The sequence below is a fragment of the Rhynchophorus ferrugineus genome, unplaced genomic scaffold (genome assembly GCF_030347505.1).
Source record: "Rhynchophorus ferrugineus isolate W39M unplaced genomic scaffold, kcgeb_rfMv2 rfM6, whole genome shotgun sequence".
In the NCBI taxonomy this organism is placed as follows: domain Eukaryota; kingdom Metazoa; phylum Arthropoda; class Insecta; order Coleoptera; family Curculionidae; genus Rhynchophorus; species Rhynchophorus ferrugineus.
This window is the reverse complement of record NW_027472585.1, coordinates 31,461,508-31,480,339: the sequence shown is the minus strand read 5'-3', so window position 1 is coordinate 31,480,339 and position 18,832 is coordinate 31,461,508. Positions and strand designations below refer to the sequence as shown.

The 18,832-nt window shown below is 33.8% G+C and overlaps 2 protein-coding genes across 2 annotated transcripts; one reads left to right on the top strand and one right to left on the bottom strand.

Moving 5' to 3' along the window:
* Window positions 1-47: 47 nt before the first annotated feature.
* On the top strand, window positions 48-1,066 carry MED18 (Mediator complex subunit 18). Its single transcript, XM_076409017.1, has 3 exons — window positions 48-550; window positions 605-878; window positions 931-1,066. Exons 1-3 carry the CDS (start codon window positions 160-162, stop codon window positions 935-937), a joined length of 672 nt encoding a protein of 223 aa, XP_076265132.1. The 5' UTR covers window positions 48-159; the 3' UTR covers window positions 938-1,066.
* A 13-nt stretch (window positions 1,067-1,079) lies between these two features.
* On the bottom strand, window positions 1,080-12,629 carry LOC143199193 (cilia- and flagella-associated protein 91). Its single transcript, XM_076409016.1, has 16 exons — window positions 12,532-12,629; window positions 11,692-11,768; window positions 11,334-11,640; window positions 9,153-9,293; window positions 8,926-9,095; window positions 6,675-6,843; window positions 6,437-6,622; window positions 6,228-6,383; window positions 4,402-4,574; window positions 4,205-4,351; window positions 3,931-4,148; window positions 3,699-3,879; window positions 2,538-2,688; window positions 1,453-1,611; window positions 1,365-1,403; window positions 1,080-1,309 (listed from the first exon to the last, which is right to left on the bottom strand). The coding sequence occupies exons 1-16, from the start codon at window positions 12,584-12,586 to the stop codon at window positions 1,080-1,082; spliced, it is 2,559 nt and encodes an 852-aa protein (XP_076265131.1). The 5' UTR covers window positions 12,587-12,629.
* Window positions 12,630-18,832: the final 6,203 nt, after the last annotated feature.

Here is an 18,832-nt window from a genome sequence, read left to right as displayed (position 1 = left end):
TGGCATATACAATTATTTGACAGACCCAATATCAATATCAAAAAATTAGTGACCAACTTCACTTCTTACCGGTGTATGTTTACAAATAATTTTTTTTTTAAATTAAGTGAACTGGTTTAGTTTTATTTTTCGTGAACATTTATCATTTATACGCTTAAAATGTCTACATTGGGGACAGCTATCGATTCTCTTACTGCTGCTATGAAATGTAATATTCTACCAAATCAAGAGTATTTGCTTCAAGGGTCAGTTTTGGATCAGTATGTAGAAGTTTTGCTTCACCGGTTAAGAGGGTTATGCGATAATGTTGATAGTGGCCCGGAGACGTTCAATGATCATGAGCTATGTTATAGTTTAAGAATCAATAGCGCTAATGCACCATGTATTCTCCCTTTGCGCGTTAGGAGAGCTTTAGATGTTACAGATGCACCTTTCCAACTAAGATATGTTGGACAGCCAGAATTAGGTGACAAGAATAGACCAACAGTAGTTAGATCATCCATTGATATGGCTTGTAGTTCAACTATTTTGGAGTTTTTAAATGAATTAGGTAAGTTGGTTTATAGTGTTGTTTTAAGTTAATAAATATATTGAAACATTTTAGGATGTAGACTGGACTTTGAATATATTTCTAGAGGATATATGTTCAGAAAAGGAAGAATGAAAGTAACAGTTTCAAAAATTTTTAAAATGAATGGTATGTCCAATAAACCTAGTGAAGGCGTAGAGGCAATTTCTCAAAGCTACTTGGTGGAGTTGTCTGTTCAGGCCCCTTTGGGTCAAGATGCTATAGCTGAAGATATGAGAATTTTTGCAGAACAACTAAGACCCCTTGTTCAATTAGAAAAAATTGATTATAAAAGATTAGGAAATATGATGTAAGTATTATTAAGAAAGAAAACATAATATATTAATAGAATTATTTTTCAGGTCTTAAAGATGGCAACAGAAACTATTTATTTCTAATACACTATATAATCTTCATTAAAAAAACTTATTTTTAAACTCTATTTAGTCAATATGTTATATATAATATGTATGTTATAATTAAACAATTAAAAAGTAATTTAAAGTTATCTTTATTCTTGAAATTCATGATCAGATTGATCATTTTCTATGGCAGAGTTAGTATTGGTTAAGTTGGTGGATGTTTCATGTTCAGTTTCAGGTATTGTATCTAAATCATTGGTAAATGTGTTATACATAAAAGGTTCCTTATTGAGAATAAATGTGCCTTGCGTAAGACCTTCACTTTGAATTTCTTGTTCAGCTAACATGTCCAAGTAGGATTCAAGTATATTGGTTGGTGCTAAAAATTGTGTAAATATTATATATAATTGCAAACTAGTGATACCAAATTTTACCTTCTATTGTATCTTGTGCTTCAGTGCTGACAGAACTTACTGAAAATTTTAGTTAATAATTTTATATAGGGAAAAATATAATATATACCTTCAGTTCTATGTTGCTCAGTGGTTTCTTCTGGCGGTGAACATGGTTCATTTTCTGGTGATTCTGGACTATCAAAATAATCCATTGAAAGCTTATATTTAAACGCATCAACAGTAGGTGATGAAGAGTCATCGATACTAATTGATCCGGCATCTGTATCTAAAATGCATAGTTATTAGATATTAAATAGTTATTAGATTAGATATTAAATTGGAAACTGAAGTGTTAATATTTCTAATGTATGTAGGAAAAAGGATATTGAAAAACCCATGGCGAATAAATCTCACTTTTTGGACGTGTTTATGAAGTAAGACTTTAAAGAGTTTCCAAAGAAATAGAACCAAGAATAGCCAAGAACAACCGGGTTTTCGATCGATTCGAGGTTTTTTAGATAAAATGTTCACCTTCTGTCAATTTATTGATTTTTGTCCTGCATTTGATTAGATTAGCTAGCCCTTTGGTTAGTTTTGGAAGCTGAATATGTTCCACCAAAAATCATTAAAATGGTCTAGGCATCTTATGATGGTTTTGTTAGTTTCGAGCGCTAAACGATTTATTGAATTACTTACAGTTTGAGCCGGTGTTCACCAAGGAGATGTTTATTATTTCTCTATTACTTTTTAATATAGTAGTATATTCAATTAAGGACAAATCATTTAAAGAGAAGCATGACTATGAAAAACTAAACACATAGGTGATTTGTTATTGTCAATCTTAACGGCATCTGGTTAAAGCAAAATCTTAATGCAGGAGAAGAAAATGGTATCCATGGATGAATTAATAGTTGAGTCGGCTAAGCTGCAGGAGCTTCCACTTTTCTAAAAGGTGTGTGTGGTTTTTGTATGTCTTCGAGATTTGGACACTTTTTGTAGATGCGACATGGATTAATAAATAAGATTCAGCGTCTCTTATTTATGGTTTGAACATCTTTGTCGAATAAACTTTTGTTATGAAATTGACCTTTTGCGTGAAAGACCTAACGAGTAGCCCCAAGAAGGATCCTAATTAGATGTTAAATATTGCTAACAACGACGAGACATATGGGTGATGGTCAAGTGGGTTTTTAGTTAGTAAATTATACTAACCAGGCTTTGGCAAGTTTTCTATATCGGAGTAAACTGTTTCATGAACCATTTTCAAGGTGTGTTTTTGTCTTTCTATAATCTTTTTTCTAATTATTTGTTTCTCCACTTCCGGCAGTACAAAATGGTGTATCAGATTCGAAATAATTTCTTCCTATCGATAAGTTATTTGATAACAAGTATGTACAATCTGTTTGATAAGAGCTTATACTGCAAAATTTCTAACGGCTTTTTGATCTAAATTTTTCGTAGATGTCGTTTAAAGCCTTATTGGTCTATTAAAACAAAACAGTGTTTTGGGACCTTTTGTGCGTGTTTTTAGGGTGTTAAACAATTGAGGTGCTATTTTGGAGCTGTTTCGACAAAGAAAGTGCCCATGTGAAATTCTTTGTTTGCTCAATGTTACACAGCCGATGCGCCATCAATCCTTTAAAAGAGCTTGGCCATGATGGTCGGCGTTCAGGAAGTGCAATTCTACTAACCGCAAGATCATCAAGAAGCGAGTGCAGCAGTTAATTGGTTGGATAAGCAAGTCATCGGTTTATTGAACAAGCTCTAAACCGGGCATTTGCGTCAGCAAAAAAACTCCGAAATCAATCAAGAAGTACATCGTCGCGACAGTTCATGAGGCTGTAGTACTTCCGTGGGGTCAGCAGCACTTTGCACGTCTAGCAGGATTCCGCTCCGGCCCATTAGGCAAAAGCGACACAAGACTGATGCCGAGCGTATTTTCCGGACTTCATCACGTCGGCAGTATACCCCCCTACTCAACGGATCTCAACCGGATGGATCACAGTAACCAAAAGTACTTTGTAAGGAAAACTACAAGGAAATAATCAGCCGAAATATCGGAATCATCTTTGAAAACAAGAAAATGACGTTGAATTACTAGATTCGTAATTCAGCGGGTTGGATCTCAGAAAATGTTTAGGCGCTTGTAAAATTGAAGCTTCAACGAAACAAGGAAGAGACCTTATATGGAGATCTTTGTCTTGAGATTATTCCATTATATTAGAATTTACAATAATTATTGATAATAAATGCGACGTTAATACATATTCTGTACATACAAGTGTATGTTTTAAAATTTTGTATCCCTCTTATTAAGTTTTGCCGTACACGCTCTTGTCAAACAGACATTAGTGAGGCCATCTCTTATTTTACTTGTTCATTTTGACTTTTCATGGATTCTATGTGATCAATTTGCGTGATTTCTTTTTCGACTTTATCCGAAAGTTTTAACACGTAAGCGTTGGCTTCTTCTTTGGAAGCGAACTCTATGCCTTCCGTTATTATGTCGCGCAGGTAGATATCTACAGATTCTTGAGTTATTTTGACTATTTGCCTGAAAAGGAGTTATCCTTATTTTTGCCAATCAACGATTTTATATGCGCACCTAAATATTTCGTCATGTTCTTTTCGTCTTCTGATCTCTTTCTGTCTGCGCCCAGCTTCAGCGGCTTCCCTGATGTTACGTTCTCTCTCATTAATCCAGCACATAGCATGAGCCTTCCGTTCCTCAAGAAGTCTTCTCAGTTCCTTGTTCAAGAAATCCAGAAGCGACCCGACAACGTGGCCTTGCAATTTACCTAATGTCCCTTGTAGACGTGCCACCTGTTAAGACATTTTTGTTATATGTTCGCTATCGGATCCGTTCTTATTCTACACACCATGACGCTCTGTATGGTTTCTTCTCTTTGCTGAGTTCGAACCTTGATTTTCTCTTTCGACCTTTTTTCTTTATCTTTCTTCAGCAGCCCAATGGAGTTTTTCAATTCAAGGATGAGTTCTTTACAGTTATTTCTTCCCTCGTATACCTGAATAAAATTTTCGATCTTTAAAGTAAATTATTTAATAACGGAGTTACCATCATTTGAGTGGCTCTTCCTTTAATGAGACTCTGTATAAATATGACAGCTTGGTATTGTTGCTCTTGCTTGCTGTCGATTGCCTCGACTTCTGGCGTGGACGCGCCCTTACAAACCTTCTCGTTCTTGATTCTAAGGGAGCATGGCTGTTTCGTAATTTCTTTTCGCAAATCTATAATTATATAGTATTATATTTATGTTTCTTTTTTTGACCTACTGTATGTTGGTAATGTGGTAATGAGTTTGTTCGTAATCGTAAATGATTTGATCGTAAATGTGTACAATTATTTTGTATGAATTTTTAAATGTTGTAAATATTAATATTTGCGACTTTGTTACCTCTACTTACTTTACTTTACTACTTGATGTCCTAATCAAACTAGTAAATCTAGTAGTCTTTATTTAATTTTTTTTGCGTGCTGTTTCCTGTGTCACCCAAGACATGATGGTCTAAGCAATTGCTTAATTTACTTAAGAGTATGCAGCAATTATGTAAACATGTATAATAAGTATAATTATAACAACGCTTACTCGTCCGTAACCTATTGTTTTACATTATTGCAATTCCACTATTGTTTTAAAGAATTTTGCATTTGTCATTTGGCTACATGGTCCACTAGTACCAACTCAAATAAAATTTTATAGAGTAATTCGGTTGCGTTTTTCGACGCATCAGTCAACATTATATATCTTTTTAATTAAAATAAAATAAGAAAGAAATATTTGCTCTGGGTTTAAAACGAACTTTATATTTCTACAAGCTGCAAACGGAAATATTTTCGACCTCATTTATGAAGTGTATTGGCTATTTTCATGAACGGGCATAACAGGTCAATTGAATAGTCCTCGGCCTACCATAGTAAAACACATATTTTTGGCAAAATTAGTTTTTTTTTATTCAACATAATTCCCTTCAAAGTGTGTGTGACAAGGTGCATTGTTTTGGTGAAGCAGCACTTTCTTTTTCTTCAAATTCGGCCGTTTTTAGGCGATTTCGTTTTTCAAACGGCCCAATAACGCTATGTATTAGTCGCTGTTGATGGTCCTTGCCAGCCGACTGTTGCGTCTTTACACGTTCTGGAGCGGGTTCATCGTGTGCAGTCTACTCGGATGACTGTCGATTGGACTTCGGAATGAAATGATGTAGCCATGTTTCATCCATTGTCACATACCGTCACGTATTGTCAAAAATGCGAAATACTTGTAAAAGTAATACTTGTTAAATTCGATGGTTTTGACGTTTTGCTACACAAAACACTTTCCCAGTATTGAGACCAAAATTGTTTTGTATTATTGAGTTATTAGTGTATACACACTGATTGTAACAGGTTAATTGAAAAGTCCCCGGCTTGACACAGAGATGGCTGTATTCTCCAGATTTGGCCCCCAGCGACTATTTCCTGTTCTCAGATCTCAAAAGAATGCTCACTGGAAAATTTTCATCGAATGATGAGGTGATTGCTGAAACTGAGGCCTATTTTGAAGCAAAAGACAAATCGTACTACAAAAATGGTATCGAACAGTTGGAGGGTCGCTATAATCAGTATATCACTCTTGAAGGGAATTAGGTTGAATATAAAAAAAATATTTTGCCAAAAAATGTGTTTTACTATGGTAGGCCGGGGACTTTTCAATTGTCCTGTTATACATTCATAACTTTTGTTGCCTCATTAAATTAATATGTTGTCGAAGCCTATAGAATATTTATACTGATAAAAATTATGGTGATTTTGCTCCCCCATATCGCAATTGTCAACGACATAGTGGTGCTTTTGATGTCAATGATAAAGAACGGCCTGTTATTTTAGTTCATATCTATACATACTTTGTAGTTCTTCGTGTAGTTGTTTTAGAACGGGAGATGTCCATTTTGTTTCCCGTATACATAGTTGGGGTTCTTTCGATTGTACGTTTCTTTCTATTCCTCTTAGGTCGGTAGCTTGATCTAACCATCTTGGTAAGGTACTGAATTGTTCTACACCTAAAATAGCACGTTATTCCGTAAATAGCCAACGATCACATGTAAATCGTTACCAATGAATTGCGCCTTGTATTTTTTCAGTTTTTCATCGATAACTAAATGCCAACGTTTCGGATGTTCGCCGTGTCTGACCACCGGTCCGTAAAGTTCCGACTTCTTGCTGACGTGCTCCTCGATAATTTCGGGCTGATTGTATTTCCTGCTCATTCCTTTTTCTTCCAATTCCAATTTTCGCATTTCTGAAACAAGTGTTTTGCATTAACAGCGTAAAATATGAAAATTTGTATGTACCTCTGGCAGCACGATGTCTTATTTTCTCGAGTTTTTCGTTTTTTTCTTTTTCTTTCCGAGCAATAATCCGCATTAACTTTTCCTCTGCCCTGTCGTGTGATTTTTCATGAATTTCGTTTAACATTTTCTCGAGAAGGTGTAAACGAAGTTCTTGGATTTCTTGTATTTCCTGTAAGTTAGTTCCTGTTATTGAGTATCAATTTCTTTATTTGGTAAAAGAGTTAATATAATTGATTTTTTATAAGGATTTGTGCTTAGTAAATATTCTTGTGAAAAAATCGTTGTATTTCGGTGAAAGTGGTTCTAATACAACTATTTTTTAAATTATTGGGGGTTGATACTTCAACAGAAGGCAAATGCATCCCTACCAGGAAATGGCATCCCCTACGAATTGAAACCGGGAAATATTGATAGGTTAGGATTGATATTAACGAAATTGAGTTACTTATTGTGCAGTTTGACATGACAAGATATGATATCATCTATGTAATACAGGTAATGCTAAGGAAGAATCTAAAAACACCAAAGATAATATAAGTCACAACGTATGGATATAATCGTTTTTGCGCTTTTTTCTTACAAAATAAATTAACGTTGTTTCGGAGTACTAATCGATTATATGAATATTGAGAAAATCTTAAAGCAAGATTGTTAAAAAACTTTCGAACCCAAATTGACGCTTTTCAAAATTATAATTAGTAAGAGTTTTGGTAAAATGATTGAAGTGGTGACCATACTTTGCAACCTGATAACTATATACTATATTGTAAAGTAGTGTGTTGACACCAGTTGACACCATCAGTGACCCAAGTTGACACTTTGAGTTTTTATTTATGCAGAACATCTTTGTCGGCTTCGAACACACATTACAAAGGGTGAAATTGGCCTTTGAGGTATTGTGTTGTTGAGATGCTGATCTAGTAAGTGTAGAATTTACAGAAGATGGAAAAATAATATGAACTCTGACATGAACAATATTTATTTATTAATAAATATTATGTTATATTAATGTCGAACCACCCTTTGATTTTAAAAAGACGGAATTCCACTTGAAATAGATTCGTAGAATGTCTTTACAGAAGACATTTTTTTGACAGAACACTTTTTAACGGATTGTTGTTCACATTATTGTACCAGAACATCCGCTAATTGCTTCAGTGATGTTGGAGATGACAATCTATTTCTCACTCTCTGTGTGCCGATTAAATATGATGCTTGAAACATATTAGTTGTGTGCATTCCAAAATACAGACGCCATAACCTTGCCAGCCGACTGCTGCGTTTTCCCACGCTTTGGAGCGGGTTCATCGTGTGCAGTCCAATCGAATGACTGCCAATTGGATTTCGGAGTGAAATGATGGAGCCATATTTCATCCATTGTCACATATCGACGCAAAAACTCAGGTTTATTACGCTTGATCATCTTCAAACACTGCTCCGGATCATTAACTCGTCGTTGTTTTTGGTCAAAAGTGAGCTCGCACAGCACCCACTTTGCACCGAGCTTTCTCATACCTAAATATTCGTGAATGATATGATGTACACGTTCAATTGATATCTTTAGAGTTTCTGCTATTTCATTCAATTTAAATTTATTGTCATTCAAAATCATTTTGTGGATTTTTTTAATGCTTTCGTCGGTAACAACCTCTTTTGAGCGTACACTGCGTTCACCGTCTTCGGTGCTCATTTCACCACGTCTGATGGTTGATTTTCTTGGCCAGTATCCGGAAACTCGGCATCAAGCCAAGCTTTTGCTTCAACTGTATTTTTCCCTTCAAAAAGCAATATTTTATCAAATAAAATTCCTTTTCATCCATGTTTTTCACAATAACAAAAGTTGTTTCACTCAAAATGCTATAATTCACAAACTAGTGATCCGATTAGCTGTCAAATTTATACACGCATCTTTTGAGGGTTAGGAATAACTAAAAACATATGGATTTAATTCTTCCAACCAATAGCACCTGACAATGTCCTGTCGGGGCAGAAGATGATTGACAGTGTGATTGTAAATAGATAGCGATGGATATATTTTTAAACATCAATAATATATTTAAAAACCCCTACGAATTTATTCCAGCTCTTAGTTAATTATTAGTTTTATTTTATAGTATTCATTTATTTTTTATAGAATACCAATTATAATTGTTGCTCTTATAATATGTATATTAGTTACTAGTAATATATAATGTTAAATATATATAAATATAAGTATTATAATTTATATTAGTTAAAAAAGCTTGAATACCTTCTCTCTAAAGGCCCATTCATCTCTTTCCAGTGCTTCCACGTAATCCCTGAACTTTTGTAGGGAGTTCTCGTCATTGATGTCCGGCTGTACTATATTCTCCCAAGCCCTCTTCATCCTAGCCCTCTCGATTAAACGGACCTCGTGAATTCCACCGGGCAATCCGCTACCTGGAATGAGCTAATGTTTCAACACTTTCTCGCGTTGACCGCAACGATGGTACCAACCCCATTTCAGAAAATCCAGTTTTAATATTTCGGGTTCTCCTTCTCCGATGACCTTGTAAGGTGGTTCCCAAGGTGTTGTTTGTGCTGCAGATTCTCGATACATGGTTTCCACTTGCACATCCTTTGTTTTGACGGCATCAGCTATGAATATTTTTAAATTAAATATAAAACTAGTAGAGTGTAAAAATGCATTAACTATAATACGACTATATACAGCTGGTGAAGAAAATACTATGAATATCTGATATATACGCAATATTCATTTATTAATAAGGCGTTGGGCCACCATTTGTTTTCAATAGAGCGGCAATTTTTTGCGAAATAAATTAGAAGAATATATGAATAGTTTCTAATGGATGCCATCCTTGTAACAAAGTATCCGCCAATTGCTTCAATGATGTTGGAGGTGGAAATCTAATCATCACTCTGTGCTCTAAAACGGTTTAACTTCTGATGCTTCCCAAATCAAGACTGAACATTTTTGGCTGTGTATGGACCTATCGTTATCTTGGAATATAACAATGTTTCAGCTAATATTGAGCTACTGTATATATATATAATATTATTCTGGTCATATTAAGAACTGTTAAGATCACCATAAATGTTTGCTTTGTGGAACTCCTGCACTACCGTATTCAGCGTTATGTTGAGTCATTTGATTCAGTTAAGTTATCTGGCCAAAATTCTTTTTAATGTTCGTCGGTCTCTGTCAGTTAACTTTGAATTTCGCCCACTATTCCTCTTCGTTGATGATGTTTTGCTCTGTTTTGTGTATGTTGTTATACCGTGGATAATATCGCTCGTGAAAGGATAATCAACATCTGAGAGGTCACATATTTCACCGATAACTTGTTTTAACCCTCTGAACAAAGCGTATAGTACACTGAAACATAACCTACAAGACTTGGAAGCAAGTAAACTAAGCAATAAGTGACAGTGGCTGTTATTTTGCTAAAGTATAATATCACCTTAGATGATGTACAAGGAAACAAAATGTGCAGGAATATTTACATTTTATATTTAATTCAAGTGATGCAGTGTATGTTACCGAGTTTACTTATAATTATGGTGATTTTAAAGTTCTGTCCAGACGGTGCAGCGACCACGTTAGCTTTTGACCGTTTCTTAAAGTCGAGTAACTATTATGATATTGAATATTCTAAGATATCACCATATTAGTGTTTGGTTTAATATTTCACGTGGAGAATTATTTCCAATGTAAGATTTTCGTGCATCAAATCAAAACCTAAATTTCTGATTGTGATCTCAGAATAAGATGCGGCGATGAGTTGAAACCAATATTTGTGATTGTACCAGAAGGTAGTGTTCTTAGACTAATATTCTACTTATTTTGTACTAGTGATGTCCTTAAATATGCTTATTTGCTATAGCTAAACACTTTGAGACAATTATAAATATATTACAATACATTAGATTTCAAGTTATGAACAGCTATCCATAATAGGAAATGACAAATAAAATTAAATGCTACATTTGCATTTCACCTACCAAAAAAAAAGAGATTACCTGGCACTGATAATTGTTTCTAAACTAATTCCGTATGTGAATAGAGCAAAATAATTGTGTATGAGATTGGATACCAAATTAGGGTGGATGTTAAGAAGAGCAGAAGCTGTTTGAAGGACAAATCCAATATCAATATGATCCAGACATATCAAAATAAAGTTCTTTACATTGTTGATCATTGTTAACGATCCATGGTATATCAGATATAAGAACCTCCAAGACCTAAGGATACTAACGATCAGCGAAGAAATTAAGCGATTATCGAAAGAACGTCAAGTGAGATTGCACGAACATAAAAATGACGAAGTACTACAATTACTTGATAAGGATGAACTTACCCGGAGGTTGAAGAGACAAAAGCCCTTTCCACTAGTGTAGTGTAGTGTGAAAACTATGCGGGATTTTATCTTATGTAGATTCATCAAAGGCTAATTTAGTTTGAGTCAGAAATCTTATACCTGGACTGTAAGAACAACATTAAGGAAAAATGACCAGATAGTGAAGAACGAGTTGTAATATGTGAAGAGTCAGAATATGAATGGATCGGTAGTACTGTAATATAAAAATCAGTGCAACTCGCCATTTCCATTAAAATGAAACAGTTTTAGAGTAAATTAAAAGCTTGTGTTTCTATCAATTCCGTAATTTATATACCTGTAGTGTCTGTTTCTGATTTGACTTGGCTCACGAAATTTGTCTGGACTTTTTCGATAGTAAATCGAGGCATTTTGTCGCACACGCCTTGAAATTCTTTAGGCGGCAAATTGATGACAGGACAGAAGAACTTAACTCTATCGGCTCCGCGAACGTCGACGCTTTTTTGCAGAACTGGATCTTCCGTTTGAGACGCGGCCAGTTTTTCTCGGTATGACAGCATTGGCCTTTGACGTCGTTGCACTAGCTGCACTCTCGGATGGTTGGGTAAATCCGAGAACATGTTGGGAAATATAGGACATACTTGCTAAAACAGTATTTGATATCAACGATTAAGCATTTTTGGAGAAATACTTACAAATTTCACTGAAGACATCTTGGCTACTATGGCGGCCTTATAATGATCCACGGGACCAGATACAGTAAATATTGGATCTAAATTAATAAGAGTAGGTTTATTAACACAAAAGTGTACATTAAAAGGTATTAAAATATTGTTCATTATACCTAAAGATACATTTATACTACGATAACATATCCCAATATAATATTACAGTAATATGTCAAAAAGTTTTTATTTATCGATGTTTGTTATGCGAATCAGAAGATACAATTAAAAAAACAACTCAGTTTTATAAGAAAGGAAGAAAGCCTGGAGTAATGGTACAGTTTTATAGGAAGTCGTTTTTTGAATTTGCTTATTTGATGGAACTGTTAGGACGTGTGGTTCTTGAGAATTATCTTTTAATTGATAATATTGGAATAAAAATTCACATTAGCTTCTATTTGTAAAAAGTACTGACAGATGACCAAAGGGTTTTTTCGAGAAGCATTCACAATTTATGGATTTTTATTAACTCAAGTGGCCGAGAAAGAAGAATTTTATGACATACTTATCTATACATGTTTAAATATATCTAATAATATATCAACAAAAATATGTTAAAACATTTAAAAGATAATGAGGAGATTATTATTTAATTCTTATAAAAATAAAGTTTTTTATTTTTTTCGCAAACAAACTTTAACTTCGATTATTTTAAATGTTTTCGATGGCAGTAATGGCTTTAGAAAAATGGGAAAAAAATTAAAGAATGATTTTGATTTTTTATTTTAACTCCATGTGTTCCTGTCAATTTTTAGAATTTTTTATTAAAAGAAAATTAAATTTCACATGTATAGCTGAATATTTACTTACCGTACATATAATCATGGGGCCTATAGGGGAAGCACTTATTTGGTAATTTAAACATTATATTAGTTCAATTCGGTATTAGGCAATATAACAATAGCACAAACTCCTTTACACAACTGTGTCTATTTGACATAGATTTACTGTCTATCAGATTATTTGTTTGATCAATAATACCAACTAGAGATACGCGAAAATAGAAAGATTATCACAAGTTTTCATATAAATTTTAATACCTTTTTTTATTTACATGAATTCAAGCTTTTCTAGCGTCTTTAGGAATAAAAGACTTGACGGCCAAAATAAGACTTAACAGCGAACTTTTAATTTTTATCTCGCAAATATTTTTTGAGCTTGAAGTATAGCTAGAAATCGCACGTTGCTAAATCTGATGACTTTTGAAGATATTTTATATATATATATATATATATATATATATATATATATATATATATAATGATTTTACTTTCTGCTATTCGATGCGTTATCAACATACTGTTCACAAGGCCAAGTTTTAACCTTTTGTTCTTTTAATTCAATTCAAAATTCATTAATTATTCTTTTTGTAGCGTTTTTTAGCGTATTTTTTTGGCAAATATGTAGATATCATCGCCAGTAATTATTTTATTAATACATTGATAGCCGGCAGTATTTAAGATACGGCTAACAAATTAGTATTAGCCTTCAGCTTAGATTACATAAAGTAATGCTTTTGAGGTTGCAAGCAGTTTAAAGGGCAGCTTCTTCTTCTTTTTTTTATATATATTTTAAAGTCTCCTTTTACCAACTATGGGTTTATTTGGACTGGGCCTAAAGTTAAACGTGGGCCCCGAACCACAGTCCTCAGCATTAACCCTACCGACTGGCGAGTGACCAACTTTAGAAGACATCCCGTCTTACCCAGCCTGGTTACTGGCGTGACTGGGATCATTTTCCTTCTCGGATTTTATACTCTTGCCTAGAACATTCACAAATATTAAACAATTACAAACATAAATTTACGATCATGCCCCAGCAGGATTCGAACACGCGGCTATCGCAACAGTAGGAAGACCGTCCCATCGCCTTTACCACTGCGCCACCAAGACGGCAGCTTCTTCTTTTATGTAAAATTGAATTGAACCTTGTTCAAATTCTTTATATCTCCTATAGACCATAGCTAAGAGGATTCTTGATCGGTATTAAAATAAATATGATGATAGGGATAACAAATTTTCAATAACAATAGTAATTAGTCTAATTAGTTTAATAATCATAAAATATTTATGGCTCAGATGAACTATACGTATATAATTCAAAATATTTGCTTTGCTCATGCCAGTTATAAACTGATGTTATTTTTGAAATCACAAATATTAAATTTTTTTTTTAAATAAAAAAGCATGGGACGGGTGGGTCTGTTTTTACTCTGAGCGTCGCTTTATATCGCCGTTCAACAAGTCGCCTCTTGTTTCCGTTAAATAAAATAATATTTTCAAGTAAATCAATAGCTTTTTATTTAATACCCTTTCACAAAATGTAACTGACGCTGTCAATAGGATTCCAGAGGGACCACAAGGCTGTTCTCTTTGAAATTCATTTAATTTTGCGCAATAAAATACATTATCAAGAAAAGAATACAGGTTGGATTGGCAGTCGTTCCGCAGTTACTCCCGCAGGTCACAAAAGGTAGGTTGAAGGTGTCAAAGATCTCTAGCTAAATTATTCCAAGTTTACTGGAATTTGAACAATAGCTTGCAGTTCGGGGTGAACGGCCACTAAATGCGGATTGCAGTAGCTCAGTCTCTTAGCCGTAGACTATTGGAATCTCGAGTCACCAAAACCATGGTACAGACGATACTCATAGATAATTTTACAACTATAAGCTGTTCAGATGGAATAACGGCCACGTACATCCTTGTGGCCGTTTCTTTAGGAGAAAGGTGTTATGTAATACGGTCCAGACTATCCGGCCATCTGTTTTCTTCACCATCAGAGACGAGTGGGTCTATTTTTACCCTCAGTGTCGCTTTGTAACAGGTCAATTGAAAAGTCCCCGGCCTACCATAGTAAAACACATTTTTTGGCAAAATTAGTTTTTTTTATTCAACATAATTCCCTTAAAGGGCGATACACTGATTATAGCGACCCTCCAACTTTTCGATACTATTTTTGTAGTACGATTTGTCCTTTGCGATCTAAAAAAAGGATTGGATGGATGAAGGAGCATTTCAAAGCCCATTGTCTTGGTGAAGCGGCACTTTCTTTTTCTTCAAATGCGGCCGTTTTCCGGCGATTTCGTCCTTCAAGCAGTTCAATAACGTTATATAATAGTCGTAATAATAATTTTATCAACACGCGAAATTCCTTTTTATCCATTTTTTTTCACAATAACAAAAGTTGCTTCACTCAAAATGCTATAATTCACCAACTAATGATGCGATAGCTGTCAAATTTATACTCGCATCTTTTGAAGGTTATGGCTAACTAAAAAACATATGGATTTAATTATAGTAGCGCCATCACTTATGTATAAAAGCTCTACTGAATGAATAACACAGCAAGAGACAATTTCAGACTTTTGGAATGTGTGTCCCATATAGGTAAGCTGAGGGCAGCCTAAATCAATGTATGATTATTATTATGTAGGATTTAAAAACAGATGCTTTTATCCTGCTTAGAAACTATTTTCTTTTAACAGAAAGAAGTAGCGACTTATTGAATCTACGGCACAAACAACACAATCGGTCTAATCCTATCCTAATATAACGTTAGGTCACAATACTAATTTCTTATAATATGCAGTGGTTATTGATCTCGCTATATAATATATATGCCCTTCAATAATTATCTGGCATGAGAAAATGGAAAATGTGCTCTAGGTCCAGTACTTTCAACCTTGTAGATTTTTATCAAAACTTGATATCAAGTTAAGAAGGTTCTTCTGGGAATTAAATGTACAATGGCACTTTATTACGAACTGTCGGAAACAGGTCACTGGTGACTGCGGAACTCTGAAACCAATAATTAAAAAATGGCCTAATTCGGTCCTGAGGAGGAGTTAATTGTTCATAGAGAAGTACATCATTTATATTTTTCCCAGAGTAGATTTCCATTTCCTATATCATTGAAGCATTGGGGCATGCTTATTTCTCGGAGAGTTGCAGCTGTTTAAGCACATGGTGGCTCAACACCGTATTATGAAATAAATATTCAAAAAATTAATATATAAAAATTTGTCCATCCTTTATATATAAAAATTAGATTTTTTACAACGAATATGACTCGCAAAGGAATTGTATAGCAGGAATACAGAAAGAAAACAAACCACAAATTAAAAAAGTTTTAATTATATTCAAAATAAAGTTTTTACCGTAACATACATTTTTGCTATAATCTAGATCAACACGGTTACACAAGAAAAATACTGGCTATATGTATATCTTTATCTTACATAGTTCCTAGACAATGTTTAAAAAGTTCTCTCACTTTTTACGCTTTTTCTCTTAAGTATCTCACTATGTATATTTTATTTATAAATCAAATAAAACCTAACCGAAAGTCTGTTATAAATATATAAGTTTATAGTACATTTATAATGATTGATTGTTTTATAATAGTGTTCGAATATTCTACTACGTATCACTCTTGTGGTTAGATAAGTGGGGTATATTATTTTATAGACAGAGCGACCCTGACAATCCGAACAGACACAAAGAAGTTAAATCTCTACTGTATTGGAGATAATTATCTGGATAAACGCTGGTTTGTGCTAAGATAACATCATTTCTCATCGAAAAAATATATTCGCATGTTATAATGTTGATAGTTCACAATCTTATTATTACTACAACTCCTGAGAGAACTAATTGTAGAGAAGGTCATTAGCAAGGATGAAGAATATATAACATAATTTATTTTTTCAAATTCTACAGCAAATTATTTGCAAAAAGTGCTTAGTTCATATTTTAATTAGTAACGGAGAGAACGTTGTTGATGTTCTTAACCTACTATTTAGCTGAAAAATGTATTAAAAGATAATGAATACCTAAAATATAAGGTTTTAGAAGTATCAAAGTAAACAAAAATTTAATATTCCCAAATAATATAAAAAAACATAACAGATACACTAAATATTCTCTCTAAATAACAGTAAGTGTAAATAATTTACCACTAAAGATATATCCTACAAGTGAACATTACGACAATGATCATGAAGGCCCAGAGTTAAATAATGCTTATGTTAATAATGTTTATGAATAAAAATATTTTAGGTTGATGAGTTTTTGTGGCCTACCTCTCAAAAATACCGAAATAATATGGGGACACTCTATAGGCCTTTAGAATAAATACGTGGATTATGTCAGAAAATAAAACAAAAACCTAATGAAATTGAAAACGATACAGCTGAAGCTGCTGAAACAATTAGAACTGAAGCAAAACACCGATCAGTTCAAAAATAGTGAATAAACATTTGGAAAGTGGCTGTTCGTTTATTATGTAGGGCTATTTGTTTGAACGGGTTTGAACATATTTTGTTTTTTATCGTAAGGGAGAGAAGGAAGTGTTTTCATAAGAGGTGTTTTACGTGTAATGTTATAATTTAAAAAAGTGCGTCTCTTGCGCTAGGTGGCAAAGACGTGTAGTATCATTTCCTCGCTATGGAACCCATTCATAGTAGAGATGTTCCATTGTCTAACCCACTTACTGATTGGTTTTCAAAATCATACCAAAACATATTATTTTACCAAAGGGTTCAAAAAGTTACAAGCATTAGCTTAAGTAATGGATACAACATAGTATAAAGCTCAAAAATGTGATGGTTTGGTCGTACAATCCGAATTAACGCTCCACAATAAACTGTTATTCAAGCAAATGTTGAAGCTAGTGCTAATGTGTGCAATTATGGGGTCGCTCAAGAAAATCTAATATTAACGTGGCCCAAATTTACCAAAACAAAGTTCTTTGCAACATTGTTGTAAACCATACATTAGAAATGCGGATATCCTCAAGGGGCCAGGGGTCATACGGGGTTCGACGAAGGAATTAAACAACTTGTGAAAATAATCAAGAGATTCTGTGTGAACATAAAGAAGGTTGAACTGCTCGACAACAGTGGATGTAACTAAGGGTTGATGGAACAAGAACGCTTGAACTGAAAATTTAGTGAAAACTGTGCCGTGTTTGGTACCAAATACTATTTGGAATGCACAAGTAGGAGTACATTCATCAAATGTTAATTAAGTTTAGATTTGAAATCTCAGATTTGGACTTCAAGAACAATATATTTTTCTACTTAGATTAAGTGTCGTTTAAAGGTTGTTTATGATGACAGTGCTATTAATAGATCTAGTTCAAATTGACAGGTAATGAGGCTTCATGGTTGCGAGCCTAGAAAATGTATTAATGTTGATGAAACATGCAAGGGACTCCTAATTAGTGTCATAGGTCATAAATACCTCTCACCATAAGACCATCAACTCAATCATGATTTGTTTCAACATAAATAAAGACTCACTCAAAAGCGTCACTTATATTGGAATATCAAGAGGCGTTTCACAGAGCCATAAGTCCTGGATACTATAAAATTACAAAGAATGTTTACCGATTAAATGGAAAATCTTGTTACACGTCGTTAGAAATGTGTTAGTCTCAATGGTGACTATCTTGAAAAAGATGTATTTGATTTTGAAGTTTAAATATTTCTATACAGGGTGAAGCATAATTGTTGAGACAGCTTAAAATCGGCTTCGGGAACATATGCCTGTAGATGACGTAGGATTCGTGTCTCTAGCTTGTCCACCAGCTTAAAGTCTTCAGTCATCACGGAGTGTTGCACTAATGGGCATCGTTTATTTGCTGTTGAGTACTTTTCTGAAATGATCATTCGGCTGCTTGATGAATTTGAAAGCATACTTTAAAAGACTAAATTTCACAATATTCTATAGAGCGTCGTCTAATTACATAAACTTACTAAGTAGAGTACTAGACGGATATTATACATCGATTTACATTTTCGTCTATTTGTAATGCAAGTGATTTAGCAATTATTCCGTTTTAGTTTTAAAGTTTTAGACAGAATTGTTAGAAACTCCAGAAGTATCTTACATTATCACATGAGGTCCGTTTTTATTTAAGAGGATGTCCATAAGAACATAAGTAATTTTCTTCTTTTCCTGTGTCAATATCCTATAAAACGTGAGTTGACGTTCGAGATTTTCGTGCTATAACTTCGAATTCTCCAACTATGTAGGTTTTGTTGTGCTAGTTGAATAAATTACTTATTTTATCACTTTGAATAGTTTAAATAATTTTGTCTCATCCTGTA

What these genes read in the sequence shown, in the direction of transcription:
- MED18 (XM_076409017.1), top strand. Translation starts at nt 160, where the DNA reads ATGTCTACATTGGGGACAGCTATCGATTCTCTTACTGCTGCTATGAAA. An exon ending in GGAGTTTTTAAATGAATTAG is followed by an intron (nt 551 to 604) that starts GTAAGTTGGTTT and finishes GAAACATTTTAG; the next exon opens with GATGTAGACTGGACTTTGAA.
- LOC143199193 (XM_076409016.1), bottom strand. Translation starts at nt 12,586, where the DNA reads ATGTTTAAATTACCAAATAAGTGCTTCCCCTATAGGCCCCATGATTAT. An exon ending in AAACCATACAGAGCGTCATG is followed by an intron (nt 4,149 to 4,204) that starts GTGTGTAGAATA and finishes ATGTCTTAACAG; the next exon opens with GTGGCACGTCTACAAGGGAC. An exon ending in AGAAAACTTGCCAAAGCCTG is followed by an intron (nt 1,612 to 2,537) that starts GTTAGTATAATT and finishes TATGCATTTTAG; the next exon opens with ATACAGATGCCGGATCAATT.